The sequence below is a fragment of the Triturus cristatus genome, chromosome 1_2 (genome assembly GCF_964204655.1).
Source record: "Triturus cristatus chromosome 1_2, aTriCri1.1, whole genome shotgun sequence".
In the NCBI taxonomy this organism is placed as follows: Eukaryota; Metazoa; Chordata; class Amphibia; order Caudata; family Salamandridae; genus Triturus; species Triturus cristatus.
Genome location: NC_140580.1, coordinates 835,166,394 through 835,186,070, shown reverse-complemented (window position 1 = coordinate 835,186,070; position 19,677 = coordinate 835,166,394). Strand labels below are relative to the sequence as shown.

The window sequence follows — 19,677 nt, the reverse complement described above, 5'->3', positions numbered from 1 at the left end:
CTTAGAATTATTGAAGAGGTTGTTGTAATTGGTATTGGTATGTCCATTTTTTTTGAAAATTTCAGTCTCTATTTTTGAATGTTTGTATCAAAGGTTATATTAGGGTGAGAGGAGGTCTACCACTCTGTCACAAGGATGATGTAATCAGTGATGTCATTTGAGATGTCATCAGTGATGTCATGAGTGATGTCACTGACCATGTCATGAGTGATGTAATATGTTACGTCATCAGCAGTGGATTGCGGGTGCGTGAGTTATAGTTAGCTTAACTAACTATAACGGGGGAATTTCAATGGTTTTTTATGAGTAAAATGTCCGCTAACTATAACGTGTGTGAAACCTATGGTTTTTTCACTGAATATATATATATATATATATATATTCAACACTCATATAGTTTTATCACTGGATGCCAGCTCTTGGTAGACCCTTTCTGATACTATCCAATAATAAATGACAGATATGCCATTCTGGCACTAGGTCTTACGTTTTTGATGACTTTTGCTTCGTCAGAAAAAGTGCTGATTAAGATTGTCCTAGCATTCTATTCTGTGAAAGAAAAATTTAGGTTTTTTCTTTACGTTCTCAATTTTTAATGATGACCTTGTTGCCTGGGGTATCTTTTATTTCCAGATATTGATAATTCTGCCCATTGTATGGTAGGATGTTCCTGGAATCTTTTCTGCTGTCTGCTTACCAGTTTTCTGATATCAGGTTTTTTAAATCATTTGACCATTCATCTAAACAAGATCAAACTCCTTGTGCACAGTTTTTCGAATAGCTTCATATTGGATTTTTACGCTCTTAACAGATCAGTGAGCCGATTGGGCTTAAATCCTATCTTGCAGCTTGGTAGCTTGAATAAAGCTGTAGCTAGCTTAATATGTTTATTGAAGAGGAGCATTTTGTTATGTCTGTGGTTAAGCTCTCTCTAATCTTCCCGGCCGTTACATTGAAAGCCTGGAATATAGCACAATTTATCATTTTTATGTCAAGCCAACCAAACTAGTAAAATAAGCAAAGGCTTAAGATCGCCATTTCAGATGAAATAGATGTGGGGATGGCATGGCAGATAGTGTATGCATGATTGAGCATTGTCCATTCCTCATTAGAAGATATTGGCTTGGTATGCAACATGTGTTTTCGATCATATGCTGTGCACTCTCATACCACCTTAATTTGGCTATTACATTTTTATTGTTCCATTGTTTTGAGGTATGTCTGCCCTTTCTTTTTCCTTTCTAAAAAAATGGACCCAATGTAGTCCAAAAGCCCTGCTGTTTGAGTGATTGAGATGCAAACCCTTGTGTTTGCTTTTTTTGCTATTTTTCACGAAATACGTTTGCTATTAAAGTAAAATGGCCTTTTCTTCTGATTGTGATTAAAGAGTTTTATGTGTCCCAAGTGATTTCTCTGCCTTCCATTAGTCCTTCTCATCTTTTAGAACATGAATAGAGGTTGCAGATGCTGGATGCCAAGAGAATTGTTATTACTTCTACATAATTGTATCTTATAGTGTGATTGACAATTCTTTTCATAGGTTTTGAAGGGAGCAGGCGGCTTAAGACCATCTAAAAGAAGAACATTTCCAGATTAATTTCTTTCACAGCAGAACATTGCTGTGAATTTGCAGCAGGACAGTTGTTAAACATAGCTTTCTATGCTCCCTCAACAAGGGAAAGCATATTGGCTCTCTTGCAGGGTATACTGATTGAGATAATTTGCATTCGGCTACTTGATCCACTAATATCCCTCTACTGTCTTCACGAAATGTTTGAGCACAAAGATCAGAGCAATCCTTCAGTCTTTTCTGATGTAATTCAAAGCAATACATCTTCAACCCTCCTCCTTGAAGGTTGATTTGAGAGTGCTGCATGTAAGGAATCTTGGGGGTGGGTTCCATTAAAAGGCCAAGTTACCTACCTGCTGCAATGTTGTTTCAGAAGAAATTGATAGTTCCTGCAATTTCCACCATCTCCCTTGTTGAGACTGAATGAAATGTTGTATTAGTTAATTTTATTATTTTTCACTGCCTTCTGTGCTCTTAGCCTCTGTGGGGATGCAGGTAATTTTGGGAGTGTTTGCACCTTTTATGGAGCCCCTTTGTCATTTTCTATCTGACACTTGAGAAGGTATTGATGTGAGGAATCTGTGAGTGCCATTTTAAATAATGGAAAGAACGTAACCAAAGACCAGTAACTTGTTCTTTTCATGGTCAATAGCAAAACATCTACATCCTTTTATATCTGTTATCATGTACAGATATAAAAGTCGAGTGACCACTATCATCTCAAGTATTTCAAAATCTTGAAATTTAGTTGTCAAACAGGGCTTTCCACATATATTTTATGCCATCAGTAAATGATCACATAAACCGGGATATCTGATGAAATAATTCATAAATTATTTTATGTTGCATGTTCTTTGCAGTCATTTTAATTACCAAACTGGTGGAACTTTATTCTCAGTGTATTTACACATCTTACAGTGGCTGCTCTGAGGGAAAACATACAGGAAATAGAGAAAACATTGTCCAAATGCTTTTATTTTTGCTATAAATCACCCTTCAAAAGTCTGAGGATTAATAAGGGTGATTGATATGTGTGCAGGAAGTTTGGGATGAATATTTGAAATCCTTTCTGATAAGATATCTTAGTAACTCTCTTTTCAAATGAACAATCCATCTTCAAGGAATATGATTTCCAACATTTTATCTCCAAAGTATATATCAAGAACTGGTGTATTATTTGGCTTAACTGTTTCCCTGATCCACTGTTCTACCATTGCTTAAAAAGGTAAGGAAGTCTTCCTTTTACATGGGAGGATTAAGCCACAGGCTTGCAGTTTGGCTAGCAATGTATTATGGACTTAGGGGGCGGGGGAGAGAATGTCAATACCATTATGGTTCTGGGTTAAGCACAGTCTCCCATCAAAATGTTTTACCTTTTATTTGATAAGTTTTGGCAAGCATTGTCATGGCAGGTTTTTTTTTTTTGGACCTGTCTCTTGAATTCCGTGGGGTGCTAAAGGCCATAAGGGCAGAGATGCTTATTAATAAGGGTGAAGAACAGAAGTAAGGGGATGAGGAGTTCCTATATGCAATTATTGAAAAGCCTTTGGCAGTAAGAATGGGGTTTCAGAAACACAGTTGTAAGAGTCCAAGGCAGGCACCTTGTCTGCTTAAGACCAGACTCTCTTGCAATTATTTTAGTGTGGCTGCTTCATGAAATTATCTCGAATGATAAAGCCACTCATAGTACCAGTGTGCATAGACCAATTAACCGACTTGACCACTTCAGATGCCACCAACAGGTTACATTGTACCACATTTGTCATGCTCACTGATGTGACTTCTACTGCATCTGTAGCTGGCAGCTTTTTAGATCTATTTTGCAGTGAGGGCAATTACATGGAAGACACTGTCTGGATTTTGTAATTATAAATTCTCAGGTAAAGTGCCACAAGCGCGTGTGCCCTACTTCACAGTAATAAACAGAAAAATTGAAATAGTACATAAAATACAGCAATCTAAAGTACACCTACCTCTTCATCTTTGGGACAGCATCTCCCCAAGTGCTACTTTAGCATTGAACTGAAACCAGCACTTTTGGATGTTCCTCTTAATTGTTATTCTATTTTGCGTATTTGCTTCACCTTGGTCTGGACCTAGGGGTCAGAAGAGCGCATACAAAGCAAGGGGAATACAGAGAAATGGGATCCGCAAGAGTACATTTGAAAAGGTTGTCATAGGTCCCATGTTTGTTATCGTTATTGGATTTAAAATGCAATTTTTAGAGTTAATGTGCAGAAGTTCAGAAGGATTGTACAATTTTCCCATCATTACTGGATTTACATTTCGGATATTGGTTTATCAGGATTCATAGGTCCATCAATGTGAGGCCTCAATGACGTGGAACCCTTAGCAGATTGTGATAGTTGCAGAACTTTCTGAAACAGAAACGTTTTTATATCCTACCTGAATTTGAGGAAGGATAGGGTCATTCTTTAGAATATGGTCAGGGTTTTTCTACATCTTTCCTTATTGGCTGCCTAGGTTTCCAGGCAGACAGTGTTGAGACTGTAGATTGCTTTTGGATTGGTGAGATTGTTGGCGGGATTGTCCAGTTTGCTGATGTTTAAAGATTTATAGGTGGTAGAGTGGGTTCTAAATTTGTTGCTAGTGATCTGAGGAGCCAGCGCAGTTCTCTGAGTGTGGATGAGGTTTTCACATTTTCTGTTGCTGATAAACAGGAATCATTGAGTTAATATCTTCATTTGAAAGGATCAGATAGTTTTTTTTGAGGCACTAGAAATAACGTAGGTTGCATGCCAGATGATTATCTTATAAGGCCCTATTTTGATCACCATATATTTGTTTTATTTTTATATGGTTTGGGTGAATTGTAAAATTATTTTCTTTCCATTTTGAATATCGGACATTATGAAATAGCAGCCAAATGGACTCTTAGAAATTGAATTCTGCTGAGGTTAGAAATATTTTTTTGCATGAATGTCTCAGTTCCCACTTCAGTTTTTGAACTCTCCTTCTCATTAAAGTCTTAATGTTGCTACATGGGCATCTGTGCACACCTACACTGAGTAATTTGTTGGCACTCTAAAATCCGGTGTTGATCTCATGTTCCTAATAACAGTCCTGCATACTTTGGTTTTTTTTTAATCAATTTTTTCATTTACTCTTGCTGTTTCTGCTGAACCATTGCGTTCCAATTGGATTGTTTAGCTAGGACATTTTCATTCCAATTGAAGTACTTTGCAGTAGGAAGAAGACAATCGAGTTTATAAAACACTTCCTGAAGCTTCCTAGAGCCAGAATGAAATATATGTATTTTCTCTCTATTTTTAGAGTTGACAATAACCACTTGCTACTGCTGATGATTCATGTTTTCCAGGAGAATGAGGAGCAGCTATACAAGGTGAGTAAATAATTGAATCCAAACATTTGATGTTTTATCAGAATGCTCTGATAGTGTTTTAAGCATGACTGGAACAGTTTCTAAATCACAAGGGGGGTGGGGACTGTAGCAGTGGTATGTCGGCATAGGTTTATGGTGGTGATCTAAAAGCCAAGCAGCTGGTATGTAGCGGTAGTGCTTTGTTGGCTGGACTTGGGGGTCAACTATTAGGAATGGTTTACTATTGCATGCCTGATTACTTGATTCCAGCATTGCTAAGCCATGAAGAAGTGTGATTTTATAAAGGTTAGCCATTGATTTAATGACTCAAAGACTAGAAATTTAGAACGGACTAAGAATGTTGTGTCTAAGATGATGATGGTTGCACCTTAACATTGCCAGCTCATAGTTAAACTTCTGAACTTGCCAAAGGAGCCTTTTGATGAAGGTTTCTTTTGTTAGACTGCAGTTTCCTCTCTGAACCCCATGCAAGCTCATTTAAGAGTTGTATTATGCATGAAATAAAATTGTATTATAAAAATGAATTAAACTGCTATAAAGTGTTGTCTGGCCTATTTTGTTAAGATTTTGAAACACTATCTTAACAAAATGAAGGCATCAAACAATGACTGAGAAGCTTGTTTATAAAAGACTTAATTTAATATTTACTTTCTTTTTTCATTTGGATTTATTGGGTCCACTTCTCAGTAAATAAAATACTTTATAACCTTTAACTAAAATCTGTAAGCGTTAAATGGCGGTAATTGTAAAAATACGCTTACGTTGGTGGGGATTTTTACCGGCATGCATTGATAAGAACGGTTTAATTGGGGGCTGCAGTGAAGGGGTGAGATTTTTTTGATTCCCCCTTACATATGACAAGGAAAGAGGTACCTTTGAAATGCAGTATAAGTGAGCTACAAGTCCAGCTTATCTTCTGTGGGCCTAATTTTGAAAGAGTGCGGGTTTAAAGGTGATGTTGAACCTCTGTTGGGCGAGAATGTCTTCCCTAATCATTGAACAAGAGCGCTCACTTTTTCTGGTTCTTTCTCTTACCTGCCCCTTCTTCCTCTTCTCTCTCGCTCACTTTCCCTACCACTCCATTCTTCCTTTTCAATCGCCTCATCTTTCTCCAGATGTTCCGGATGAGTTCAGGTCACATGGAGGGGAATCTTCAGTTGGTGTATGTGCTGCTGACTGACTGCTACATTTACTTGCTGAGAAAAGGTACTTTTGCTGTATTTTCCCACAAAGAACTTTTGAAAACACCTTTATTTTTCTGTTGCTTCTTTATACACTGCCAAGAGGGGATACAGAGTGGGAATAATGCTAGTTACTGTCAACATGTTTGAGTAACTTTGATATACAATAGAACAGTGACTGATTCTCTGGTGCAACAATTAGTTTATCCCGAAGCAGCCAAGTGTCTGGTTATACTTGTATATTTAATATTGGAGAAGCTACAGCTCTAAAGCATCCTTGTGGCCAGTTTCACAGACCTCACTGTGGACTTTTACTGTTCGCCCAATAAGCTCTACAGTAGATTTTGCAAATTGAATTTCCATTATATGTTTTATTTGTGTGCTGCACCTGTCCCTGCATTCCAAGGTATGCCTCTCTTAGTAAAGTCTCAGAAGACTTCTGCCTACTAGTAATGTACTTCACCCTTCCGAAAGCCACATTCAGTAGTTCTTTGAGACCTATATCTGAAACTACCTAGAGGATTCACCAATAAGGGTTTATGGAAATGCATTTAGTAGAGCTGAAGGAAAAATTCACAAAACCCTTAGTATTCCCCATCTTAAGTATTCTAGATTCCTAATGCAAGTAACCGTCCCGTGAAATGTGGATTTCATTAGTGTGCTCAAGTTCCGTCTCTTGCCTCAGAGTTCCAGCTTCCACAGGACCTTCAAAGCAGGTCTCTAAAATGGTGTTCCGATGTAAAACAGTCCCATTTCTTTATGAAAATCAAATAGTAGCCCAGTCTTTGCTTTAGTGTCCTGTTTTATTGTGAGTGTTCCACTCAAGGGCCACTTAAGTACCAGAAGTTGGAGGAAGGAAGTGCATGGAAACAAGTAAGGGGGTGTTAAGAATTCCAAATATAGCTTCCAAATTCCCAAGAAACGTGGCGATGGCAACATCATCTTAAAATAACATTGAGAGATGTGAGGTGAATGGCTGTGGGAAAAACAATGACATTGTCATTATGGAAGTGCTCTCCAAGTGTAGCATGCAAGAGGAAGAGAGGAGTGTTTTTTGTGCTTTTGCCTAGCAGCGCTTTTCAACAAATGATTACGAGCAGTGTACTCTTGCCAGAAGAAATACTCATGTGCAAATCACTGAGCTGCTATGAGTTAAGACACTTTTCAGTGCATCCCATCATTGCAGTGTTTACTTGTGCTTCAACCTGTGCCCCTTTTCAAGTCATTGATCCGCTCCTTCAGTCCGCTCCTTCAGTCCCCTCCAGTCTTTCTTTGGTTCCTTTTATTTTTCCGTTTGCATTCACTTTCCACTTTCCCTTTTGCTGGTTCTCTTCACACTCATCGTCTGCACTTTGAATTTCAAGTTCTCATGGAAGATTTAGTTAACTATTTTGCGGCAGGTCTACTGACATTCTACTGGTTTTTCAATACATGTTTGATAATATTCACTGACATCAAAGCAGTTATCTTTCTAAGATATTTTCGAAAATATCCACCAATATTAAGGGTGTCATTTCAGTTGCCTTTTGGCAGTATTCACCAACATGTCTACCATCTTTTCAAGATTTCTTTGGCAGTACTTCCCTATAGTCTTCTGGATCTCTTGCTCACTGAGTATGTTAGTCTTAGTCTTTTTGTGAAAAAGGCTGCATTACATCTACAGTCTTTGACAGGGAAAGAGGTTGGAATGGGAGAATTGGTGCAGGAGGGGTAAGAAACTGAATGCAATATTAAACAAGCAACTGGGGCATTTGAAGTGGTAATTGGGAGCGGTCTTGCTCATTTATATGATACATGCCACTACTTGATTAATTTCTCAATGTATTGGGACAAGCTTATGTTATCTGGAAACCCTAATTTCCAAGGTGTCCAGCTAAATGCTTTTGCCTTCATGTAATTACATTTTTAGGTATGAGCTGGCTCAGTGTAGACCCCAAATGTTTCTTAGAACTGTCTCAAGCCTATTTCATGGGAAGGTTCCCTTGAGAGAAACAGTTGGGGAAAACTGCTAAGCATTCCTCAAAAACTGACCGTTTAATCAATTTGCCAGGCAAATCTCCCAAACTTCACAACTAATGGGCTACTGCAGAAATATATTCAAGGGCCATTTTTAGAGTTAATCTGTTAATGAAGTTGTCAAGCGCTATTGTGTGCTGATCCCAGCCCAGGATCCCCATGCTGTACCTTCAGCATATACTTATCGTGGAATCTGAGGCCATTCATTAATTTCTCTGATCCAAAGCAGAACCTCCACATGGTGCTTCCAGTTTGGCTTATGTGACCAGTATTCTCCATTTTCTATGTTTAGGAACATCACCACTTTGGGTATATTAAGAAAAAGAACCACAGACTTGTATTCAACCCTTTTTGTTCACTATGTGTGACTTACTGACTATATTTTTCTATCAACCTAGATGAGTTAGATCTGTCAATCTGTGAGTACAGCTCTATGGGGCCAAGATCCTTTTTGAACTATGCCCTCTGCCAAGCAACCCAGCAATTTCTGTTTTTGTTCCTTCAGGTGCAGCAGATAAGCCCTACATGGTGGAGGAGGCCATTTCTTATAATGAACTGGACTATGTTTCGGTGAGTATTGAAGGAGAATGGTGCTTCACTATTTGAATCACATTAAGTCAGTGGAGGACAGAGCCCCCTCCTTTTTAATCCCTTCCTCCACGATCTTTCAGTTATCTCGTTGTCCACTACCATAGAGGGACAATTATCTAATCTACTTTCCATGTTTCTGTCAGGTTGGATTGGACCAGCAGACTGTGACACTAGTGTGCACTAACCGTAGGAGGCAGTTCTTGGTGGACACTTCAGATGTAACCTTGACCGAGTGAGTGAGACACAGACTGTCCAAATCAAATATATCAGCTCTATCCTTTGCTTAGATTTCTGATGGTACTCACAGTTGAAGAGAGTTATGTTAAACCACTGGGTAGGTTGAAATGAAGTGGGGGAGCGACTGTAGTGGAAGGTTTGGTACTATAAAATAGAGCCAGAAATAAATACTGTATTTCGAGGGGAGAAGGTTTACGCTTTTGGGATGTCTGCCATCCAACAGGCCTTCTTATTTCAACTAAGGAGCTCTTTCAAATTCAAAGGTCTACGTGGATTGGAAGAGAGGGATTTGGAAAGGGGTGTGGGCACCATTGACGGGCAGTGTTATGGTAATGGAGGAGGGTGCAACATGTCCGTGATTAAGTTCTGTGGCTGTCATCGGGAAGTCAGCATTGGAATGGTCCTGTGATGGGAGGGAAACATTACAGGGAGGATTGGATGAGATGGTGTTTAGGTGGAAGTCCCTGTAGGATTGCTAGGGTCCTATAAAGTTTAAGGGAGACGACATAAAGGTATTTGGATGCAGAGGTTTTGGTGCAGGAGTCTGCACGGCATGCTGGCTGAGATGGCAAAGTTGTGTGGGGATGAACTGTAGTGCGGGTGGTGATAATTGTCGTCTTAAAGTGGGTAGCATCAATTGTCTCACAAAATGTGTTTCTTCAATGCATCATTTCACTTTTCTTCAATGTTCTGCAGGTGTTTCATCACTGCCCTCAGGGCAGCCATGGTAAAGGGGTGCCGGGAGCCACCTTATCCTGGCATCCTCACTGATGCTACTATGGAGAAGCTGGCACTAGCAAAGTTCATAGCTCAGGAGTCAAGGTGTGAGGTGAGATGAAGGCAGGGTATGAATGGATAAAGATATATGGAATCCTATATCTCCTACCTATTTTGTTCTATTCTCCTACCCTTGACGCCTGCATAACTGCAGTTGTGTTAGTTGAGCTGAGGATTATTTTTCATCTACTTGGAAATTCATACTCTTGCCAGACAATTGAATGCCTGGAGGGCTGTGTATTGCTATTTAACACCTGAATTTGTGGTAGCCTCTTGGCGTAGAACTGAGTCCCATTGTAGACCTGGTGAGTGTGAGATTCTGCCTTTTGATCCGAGTGAGGATCCTCACAACAACCTCCCAATTACAGCATGGGGGTGTAAAGTGTAATTGGTGCCACTTTGTCCCACCTAGTACCTGAGAAAGCACTGTTTGAATGCACAAATTGGAGTAGGAGGGATGGAGGGCCACACAATGTGAAGGCATGACATTCATCTGTCTGGTGTAGACCCCAGTATCTTTGTTTGCATTCTTTTTTCTTTGGGAATGTGTTGGTAGGTAGGGTCTTTTGAGCAGAATCATTTCCTCCTGTTGACTATCTAATTTTAATAATGGGATGTTGACTTGACTTCTGATTGCTTGATTTATGTTCCTTTGCTCTATCAGTTTCTGCTCCCAGTGATGCAGTATTACTTCCAGATTGCTATGTACATGTGGCCTTGTAATGAGATGTGGGCCCATGCTCCCTCAATACGTGCTCCTGTTGTGAGACTGGACGTGACTGATTCTTTCTCCATTCCTTCTATTTTATTATTTCATTTGTTCATAACAATACATTTAACAACTCTGGACACCATGGTGCATTTCTTTTTTTGGTCAAATTTTACACTCCTGCATTGCCTTCTTCTCGTCTCGCCCCATCTCGGGGTGTAAGTATTCACAGCAGCATGCCACATTACAGTGCAATAGGCCTCCATTAGCGTAGAGTTCATTTACCAACCCATATGTTCCTCAACCCAGGAATAAGCATGATGCTCATTTTGTGAGTGTCATCTTCTTGGGATGTCTACTATTGCATTAATCATATCTGCCCGTTTCTGACGTCTCCCATATTCTCCTCCCTTATGACTTTCTTCATGCATATCTCCTCTCTTGTCATTCTTTCTTACTTCTTCAGGCATCTGATGTCACTGTGCACTTCTATGGCCTGGTTCACTGGGAGGACCCCATGGATGAAATGTTGGGACCTGCCGGCAGCCACTATACTGCCTCTGACCATCCTGTGACTAAGGAAGGGATCCTGCACTACAAGGCGAGCACCTCCTATTTGGGCAAGGAACACTGGAAGACCTGCTTTGTAGTACTAAGGTGTGACAGTGTGAAGTCTGCACTGGCTTTTGGGAGGGACAGCTTCATGCAGTGGTGGTGACCAGGGCATCCTTTGTATTAATACACCCATCATCACACAGAACATAACACTATGGAGTGGCTCATCTGATTATGTTATTTGTTGGGCACCATGTCACTGTTATATCTTCTGTGTAGCCCTCAACCTGCTCCTTTTGTTTCATTTTATTGCCAGCAACGGGGTTTTATACCAGTACCCAGACCGCACAGATGTCACACCACTGCTGTCGGTGCACGTGGGGTAAGAATGATTATCCATTTTAATATTGGGGCAAATTCAGTCCATGGCAGTATGACTTCTGTTAATGAATCTGTAACATTCTGACCAGCTTCGGTAAAGTCATTGCAGTACACAAGGTAGCAAGGAACACTGTAACTTGATCTTTGTAATTCTGAAATAGTGGTAGAATTTGAGCTTTGACAATCCTTTAAATGTAAGGATGAATGTGAGGTCACTGATTAGGAATTGTTCCCACCATTGACAAAGAATTTAGAGCTTGGCAATATTTTTGTATTGGAGGCTCACCCTATAGGTGTGACAAGGACACTTTTCAAGGATACAATTTACGTAAGTGTGTCACTAAAAACATAATCTATACAGAAAGAACACTATCTGAAGCATGTGATCCACTCTATATTTTTAAACGAGATAGCTATGGGGAGATATGCTCTGTAATGTTTAGAACAGCACAGATTAATGGTAATAGGGATGAGTACATTCAAAAGGGACATGTGTCGTCAATATGGGGATGAGAAAAGTGCATTGTAATGGAAAGTGTGCACACTCTTGGGGAATCACCAAAGAGATTAAGGGCCATCATATGGATGTTTACTTGACAAGGGTAGATTTCTTCCTAATTGGGAATTAAAACCTCATTCCACAGCTTCCTATCCGTGCCAACCAAACATATGATCTTTATTGCAAGAGTCAATTCAGTGTGTCTCCTGGGAACCTTAGGGGCTATTGATTTTGTATATTTTTGCATACCCATTCTGTAAGCACAAATAATTGTCGGATTGTCTGGTTCTTCTCTTTTCTGACAGTGGAGAGCAGTGTGGTGGCTGTCGGAGGTCAAACAGTGCAGAGCGGAATCACTGCTTCCAGGTTATATTGACAGACCGCCCATCCCTGGAGCTGAGTGCAGCAAATGAGGAAGAGATGGCAGACTGGATGCTGTACCTTTGTCAGGCTGTCTCCAAAGGCGTGAGTTACCAAACAAATCCACCTTTGTTTTTCAAGCCAAGATTAACAGAGCACGCTACCTTGTCTGCAGTCCTGGAGTAATTGAACGGATCTTGCCTGGCTTCAAAAAGATATCGAACACTTTAGTAGACCATTCTTCCCTGGAGAAGAGGGAGTAGATCGTTCCCTTGACGCCAACCATGTCCTTCGGCGCACATGAGCAATGCTCAGTAATGCTATTTGACCAGTCATTGCAGTGTAAAAATAGAAATAGCTTTGATAACTTGTTAAATTACCCTCCAGTCACAGTGCTGATGTTTCCCTGGTGGCCATGTATGCTTCAGTTGTGGTTAACCATTTACCCACTTTTCCAGCACTTACACACATGCGGCTATAGTGTAGGGTTATTTTAAGGATTCAGCCCGATGTTCATTGCTGTGCCATCTAGCGAACCAGAAAACTACAGAAGAATTTAGAAAACCTCCGTGTGAGGACATCCTTCTTGAGCGAATACTTGACATTAACCCTCCGTTTGGCATTGATAAATTCTCACTGTTCCTCTCTAGTGGAACCATCTTGAGATTTGTTTATCAGTCATCATGGTTATTCCAGACAGGCGCGGTATGATTTAATTTCCAACAAGCACTGCGATTTTCATAGGTGTAATTCAGTGGCTAGTGAATTTGGAAAGTAGTCCCAATCAATGGACATTCCAAGAGGTATTTGCTTTTAATTTCTGTGCAAGTCGGATTGTATGGAACACTCTGAACAGTTTCTCTCTCTAAAGTTACAAATTGCAAATACAGCAGTCTCTGCAAGGAAGGCAACCGTGTTTTTTCCCCCAGAACAGGATATTTGGTACTGGAAAGTTTGCTAAGACTTAATTCCCAACATATCCTCACTGAAAGGGTGAACCTTGTTGGACAGAAATGCACTCTGGGAGATTAGATTTTATAGGTCTTTCTTGAGGCAGTGTATGCACTGTTGCTGCGAAACAATGTGTTGGCTTGCATTGGAGTTAGCCACCCCATTGCTTGACTTCATTATCACTCTTATTTACTTGCTTCTGATTTGTCAACTTGTGCGGGCCTTCCGTCCTCTTCCTCTTCTTCTTTTAAAAAGAAATGCTTTCTTTATTATGTCAACATCCAACAGCATAATAGTGCATGGAATGTCACGACATGGCACAACCAGGTGCTACTGAGCATCAGTAATCTCATCTATGCTAAATCTAGGAGGACTCAATGTTGCACAGGAGGATGACCGATCATTTTAGACTGGGTAAGAGGGGCAAGGACATCTCAGTCATAAAGTGTCTATCGGGCAACTCATCTGCTCCCCCTCAGCCTTGCCAAATTGCCTCTCCCGCTAATATAGCTTTCCAGGCTGTCTATAGGGGCTCACCCTTGGGTGGGGGTGTAAGGGCTCATATCCATTACTACACAGTGCCCGCCAGTGGGGCCTAGGTGTTATCCAGCTCCGCCAGTATGTCATAGTTTAATAAGGAGATCAGCGGGATTCATATATCTTTGGATCTAGAAGGAGGCAGCTGCATGGAATAATAACTTTCCAGTTGTTCTTGACAGTGACCAATATCTGAGTGTCCTGTCCCTCCCCCAGGTTCATACCACTTACCTCTTAACAAGCAGCACAGCTATAGTGACAAAATGCCTGGCAGCACTCGGGATGCATGTCGTTTGGCCGAGCAGCACAAGCTTTGGGGAGAGTTCCAGGGGCAGCGCCACCATCCTGGAAAGTATTTCAGATACTTGTGTCCTGTATTCATCGATAGTCGGGCTGCGCCAGTCCAAGTGGTTAAAGTCCACATCTTATAACCTGCAATGGAGCAAAGGAGGCCAGCTTCCGCACATCCTCCTGAGCAAATACGGCTAACACAAATGGGTACGGCAGCTATAGGTAGAATACCTGATGCTGTATTGCTACCTCTGAACAGGATAGAGGAAATTCCAACTTGGATGACCACAGAATTCCTGTGTAAGAGCAAAGGGAAGGTCATCCTTATAGAAGAGGAAGCCTCACACACATAATTGTCATGCTTCATCATCGGCAACCTCTCCCCACCCTGGAAGAACAGTGCCACCAGGGTGGACTCAACCTCCTGTTGGACTCAGCGCAGGTGTGAGTTCTTAGATAATAACATACTGGATAAAGACTGGATCCAGATTCATGAATTAAAAATATCTTACAATTTCCCCAGTGAATAGCCTTTTTTTAGTTTGGGACCGCAGATAAGGTTAAAAACGAGTGGGGTGGTTAGGAAGAAGCAATTACTTGCACCATCTTAATAGCTATGGCAGGTTTTTGCCCTAATTGGATTGCACTAACGGGTCTGCAGCATTCCTCAGGTCCAAAGATTCCTAACTGTCTCCTAACGGCCACTGTACCGGAGTGTTATGTAGTGAGAAAAAGAAAATATTAAATAAACTCAGGTGAGTCTTACCTGAGATGGAAGGATAGCCAATTAGCCTATTAAGACTAAAGAATATTTTTATATCACCTTCTCTAGGCAAAAACATTCAAAATTATAGTGACATGCCACTGCACTCATAGCATACGTGATATGTGGTAAAAGTGCATGCAAAAACAACGTGCACGCACTGCGCACAACATTGTGTACATAATAGTCATAATCCGGAATCTGATATGCTATAATCACTTCCTGTGAATGTCTTGTGGAAACAAACACCTCTTAACTTAGACTTTAAGAGATACCAGCTTCCTGGTTAAAGAGGGGGACGATGTCCTTTAGAGTCACACTCTGGTCAAATCAAAGTAGACTAAGTTAAATACATAGTAAACATGTTGATCTGTTCAGACCACCAATAGTGCTTCCCTAAGTACCAGAGATGTCGCCACACAGGGGCCAGCCCGTGTGCATAATTGTTTTGCATGATGCGTGTTACCAAAACATTGTTTGGTGGGGGGGGACTACCTCCAGCCCCCGCAGCACCAAATCTCTAGTTCACTGCCGGGGTAATGCTACTGGGTGAAGTGCCCGCTGGTAACTTAGGTTGGATAATAATCAAATTGGTGGTTCATTTTGTTCTACTAACTAGGTCACATTAGTAGTGTACATGCCCCTGTGCTTATCCTTCTTTCTTACCTTAGTCTTAATGATCTCCACAGCAGTAACATCAGGACCCACTTTGGAATTTGCGGTGGAACCCGGGTGCTGCCGAAGTCTGGCCTTCTGACGAGGCATGCTGTAGAGTGTATGTAGAAATGTATAATGTACTAGGTGCAGCCTACTATTGGGTGCCATCCTCCCCACAGCAATACTTCCACTGTAGCTGATGCTCCCTGTTGGACCTAACGTCCTTGAGGTAGCTTGGCTCAGGTCAAAAAGCTTTCATCCCACTATGGCACATTGTGTTTGCATCACACCCAACTCACACCGTAACGCCACACCACTTAAAAATGACACTACACCGGAAAATTATAAAGTTTACCTGAAGTCTTTATCTTTCCTTCTTAACCGTGGTTACTCAGATTCACATAACAGGGTAAACATTACAATGCATTTAAATTGACAGTACCATTCCCTTCTTGACTTTTTGTACAGCAGCTACTTAAACGCCCACAGAGATTCCCATCCTGCCTTGACTCAGGAGCACTAGGTTAAATCCCCACAGGGAGCGCTCCGAACAACATTGGCATATTACACAATTTAGAAAATCATTTGGTCTACACAGTGTTCTTCTGGCAGTTGGTTTCTCTAACGGCTATTCTTTCTGACTCTTTTACTGTCGCATATTATCAATATTTTACATTTAGGTGCTATCTTTGAAATGTACTCTGCTGCTGTGAATCAGGCGGTTACATCTAGGCAGTATACATGGAAATCACTCTTTCACTGGAAGACAACTATTACATATAAGCATCCTACATGAAACTTTCTCTATTCCTGGGATTTAATCTGTTATTTCTAGCGCTATTCTTGACAGTCTCAATGGGTATACTACAGTCTCCTGAGTGTTTACAGCATCAGGCCGGTATTGTTATCTTAAAACTTGGCTTTCCCTGAGACCGGCACTCGGCTTTACCCAGACATTCTCTGGCTTTAAGTCCGTAGTATCCTGTACTCTCCATCCCCTTCTTAACAGGCCCAGCTTACTGTTTCACCTCGGTGTCCTCCTCTCTGGAAGTTCGGCGGAGCCTGGTGTTGAGTTCCCACTCCTTACGGGACAACCGGGCTCACCACGCTGACAACAGAGATCTCCTCAAGGGGGCGAAATCCGGGCACACCCACCGACCACCTCCCCCAAGGACCACCCTGCTGGTGGGTCTCCTTCGCTGGTGGAAGCCTCGCTCCTCCGGTGACAACCGCGCGCTAGACTCACTCTCTAGCGGTCTCCACGGCCCAGGCGCTTTCCCAATTCACCTCTGCCCTCAGTTCAGCGCTCCCGCAGCCGCCGGTAGCAGCGCGGCTTGCGGGGGCGCGGCCTCCTCTCTCGACTGACAACAGCGGGCCGGCGCTTCGGCGTCTGCCCCGCTCACGTGACTCTAGGCGGCGGCTTCAACGCTGGATCCGCCCCGCGCTTCCTGGATGCAAGTCTCCTCAGCCAACTGACACGATTCCGGCCAGCGCGCCCCAAGGGGTCCCGACACCTCCTCAGACCTCTCGGCGGTCCCAGGCCTCACCCTGGGGCCACAGGCAGTTCCACGGACCCAGCACAACAGCGGTGAACGTTCCAGGTAAGGCTCAGGCAGAGGAGGGGCAGAAATTGAGGGAGCCGGCTCACCTGAAGCGGGTGAGAAGATCTCTTATTTACTGGCCACGGACATCTCCCCTTTAGTCAGGGACTATGAACAATCGCTAGGGCCAGCCTGATTAAACATCCCAGGCCCCACAGGGATGAGGGAAAGGTAGTCCCAGACGGCGATTCTTCCCCTAATCCTCCTTCAGGGATACTGACTACATGGGAGCCCCCATGGTAACGATGTCCTTAAAAGTCATTGGCTGCATTCAGGGACCGGTCAGAAGGTTGAGGGTGGTGTCAACTGATGAGGGAAGTCGTGCAGACCCTAAGACCTGTCCATTCCCTATCTAGTGCAGCCACCTCCCCACTCAGGTGCCTTACTCCTGACTACCTCACAGCTCAACTACCTCCTAAAATGGCCGCCCCGCCCTCACCTCTATTTATCACCTGGGGCCTGACTGGCCAGAGTGGCCCAGAAGGTTCCGGAACCTCTCATGGCAGTCTATGGCCCAGGTGCTGAGGTGACAGTTGGAATCACCATTTTGTGAGACTAACCTCCCTCTTCCTGTTTCTTCAGTGGAGCACCTTGCGCCTCTCCCTCAGATAGTAAGATGAGGGCGCCCAGAGCCTCTACATCAACACCAAAAATATAGTTAGTGGACAGAAAAAAATGAGAAGGAAAAGGGCAAAAAAATAAAAAGAGGAGGGAACAGCCAAAAGGGCTGACAGGTCTAACACTCCCCTTCTATGTTCGCCTCCCAGTCTCATTGAGTGCCTGAAGGCTCTATAGGGAATTCGGTCTGTGTGATGGTGTAGTGTTGTCACTAACTGTCATGGTGATTGGCGCATTATAAGTGTCTCCAGAGCCCCACATGCTTTGGAGGCCCGTAGGAATGTGTGATTATGTAATTTACATAGTGCTGTCACGCGGAAGTTGGTGCTTTGTCGTCTTCCGTTTGACCCTCCCCTGAAGCATGGCCATAGTACTTGTGTCATTCCACTCCTTGCATTTGGGTGCTTCTTTTTTTTTTTTAAGCACTCCGTAACAGTGCATGTTTCCTCATGTTCCTTGACCGCATCTGTCCACTCTATGGCACCTCCTTCCCATTGCTTGCTCCATCTTGCTGTCCGTGTTGTTGCTTTCCCTCTCTTACCCACCCCTCTCACTCTTTCCGTGTTGTTACTTGCCACCACCCCTGGGGTTGTTAATGCTTGCCCCGCCCACTGGCTGTGTTCTTGTTGCTTGCTCCCTCCCACCTTTCTCCCACTATCTGTGTTGTTGCATGCCCACTCCCGCCCCTGTGTTTGCTGGCCCCTTGCTGCCCCCATGCTGTTGCTTGCCCCTCTGTGTTGTTGCTTGCCAAATCCCACTGTCCATGTTGCCACTAAACCCACCCTTTATAGCAAAAAGAAAGCATGGTAAGGCAGCTGGAACTGGCCGCGTCATAGAGCTTTTTTTTTTTTTTTTTTAAACTTTCACCCATGCAATCCCATTGTCATTGCTTTCTCCCCAACCCCTCTTGTCATTTCTTCCCTCCATCCACCTGCCAGACAAAAAAAATGTGCTATGATGCGGGCACCGCAGGCGATATATCGTTTTTCCTCACATCCTTCGTGTTGCACACCCTCTTTCCCTCTGTGATGCCTCCTGCCTTTTTTTTTACTTTGTCGTGCAGCATAACAGTTGTGCTGCTGTACAATAGGACTAAAAAGACTAAAAACATTTTTCAAGCCAGAAGCTCTCTGCTAGGCCAGAATTTGGGCTTTACCGGTGCTTCTTGCGATAGCATCCACCAATAAAGGGGTGTGGAAGGCTAGGCATACATCCTACAAGCAGATGCAGTCAAAATGACTACTCACAAAACAGATGGAGGGAGATATGTTCAAGCAAGCAAAGGACACACACCAGTGAGAGAACACATCCATTTAAGGATGAGGCGATGGCCACAAGTAGGGACTAGACAACCAGATAGAAAGGTTGAGAGTTAAGTGTTCAATCTCGTTAAAGGCAGTTCATCCATGCATCCCCTAGCATGTGACATTGCAGCTCACAACAAAATCATGCCATGATACACAAGTTTACAATGTGTTTTAGTGAAAGCTACATAAAAATATAGTTGTGGGTAAATGTATCCCATCTAAAAATGTTGATTTCTGAAAATGAAAAGACAAATGTTGTGTTCTTGAAATGTTGGATCTGTTATGGATGTCAAAGTGTTTTGTTAAAATGTTGGACAATATCAAACATGGTTGATTATAAACTTAGTCTTCTTGCTTGCACAAAAATCCTACCACCACTCAGTTTCATTTTTACAGATCTGTGAAACGGTTTGAGTTGGAGTAACATCCCGTTTCCTCTTTGTACTGTTTTTAAATGTCTTTTTTCTGTGTGGTTGGGGTTGCGGCAGAACCATGTGGATGTGATTGCCCAAACTACATACTGCTTTTTAAATTTAACCTCCTGGTTAAAGGTTGGTGATCTTGGTTTCCTTCATTGTATGCTTTGCCCAAAACATGTCCTTCCATGTCCCCTGTCTCTACCATTGTGCATTGCATCTTTACCTGAGACAGCAAAAATCTACTGACTTTGCTGCTGTAAACATGAAAGAGACATCCAGTCATCATGCTGTTA

General features: G+C 42.4%; 1 protein-coding gene across 7 annotated transcripts in view; it reads left to right on the top strand.

Moving 5' to 3' along the window:
- The window catches only part of PLEKHM2 (pleckstrin homology and RUN domain containing M2), a 416,125-nt gene that overhangs the window by 344,484 nt on the left and 51,964 nt on the right, over window positions 1-19,677 (top strand). For 6 of the 7 annotated variants that reach the window (XM_085608943.1, XM_085608947.1, XM_085608944.1 and 3 more), the window contains 8 exons: window positions 4,865-4,934; window positions 6,050-6,140; window positions 8,637-8,701; window positions 8,866-8,954; window positions 9,656-9,788; window positions 10,912-11,102; window positions 11,317-11,382; window positions 12,186-12,345. In XM_085608943.1, the coding sequence (XP_085465069.1) occupies window positions 4,865-4,934; window positions 6,050-6,140; window positions 8,637-8,701; window positions 8,866-8,954; window positions 9,656-9,788; window positions 10,912-11,102; window positions 11,317-11,382; window positions 12,186-12,345 (865 nt within the window). The remainder of the gene's footprint in view (window positions 1-4,864; window positions 4,935-6,049; window positions 6,141-8,636; window positions 8,702-8,865; window positions 8,955-9,655; window positions 9,789-10,911; window positions 11,103-11,316; window positions 11,383-12,185; window positions 12,346-19,677) is intronic. The other variant, XR_014962413.1, reaches the window with a different exon arrangement.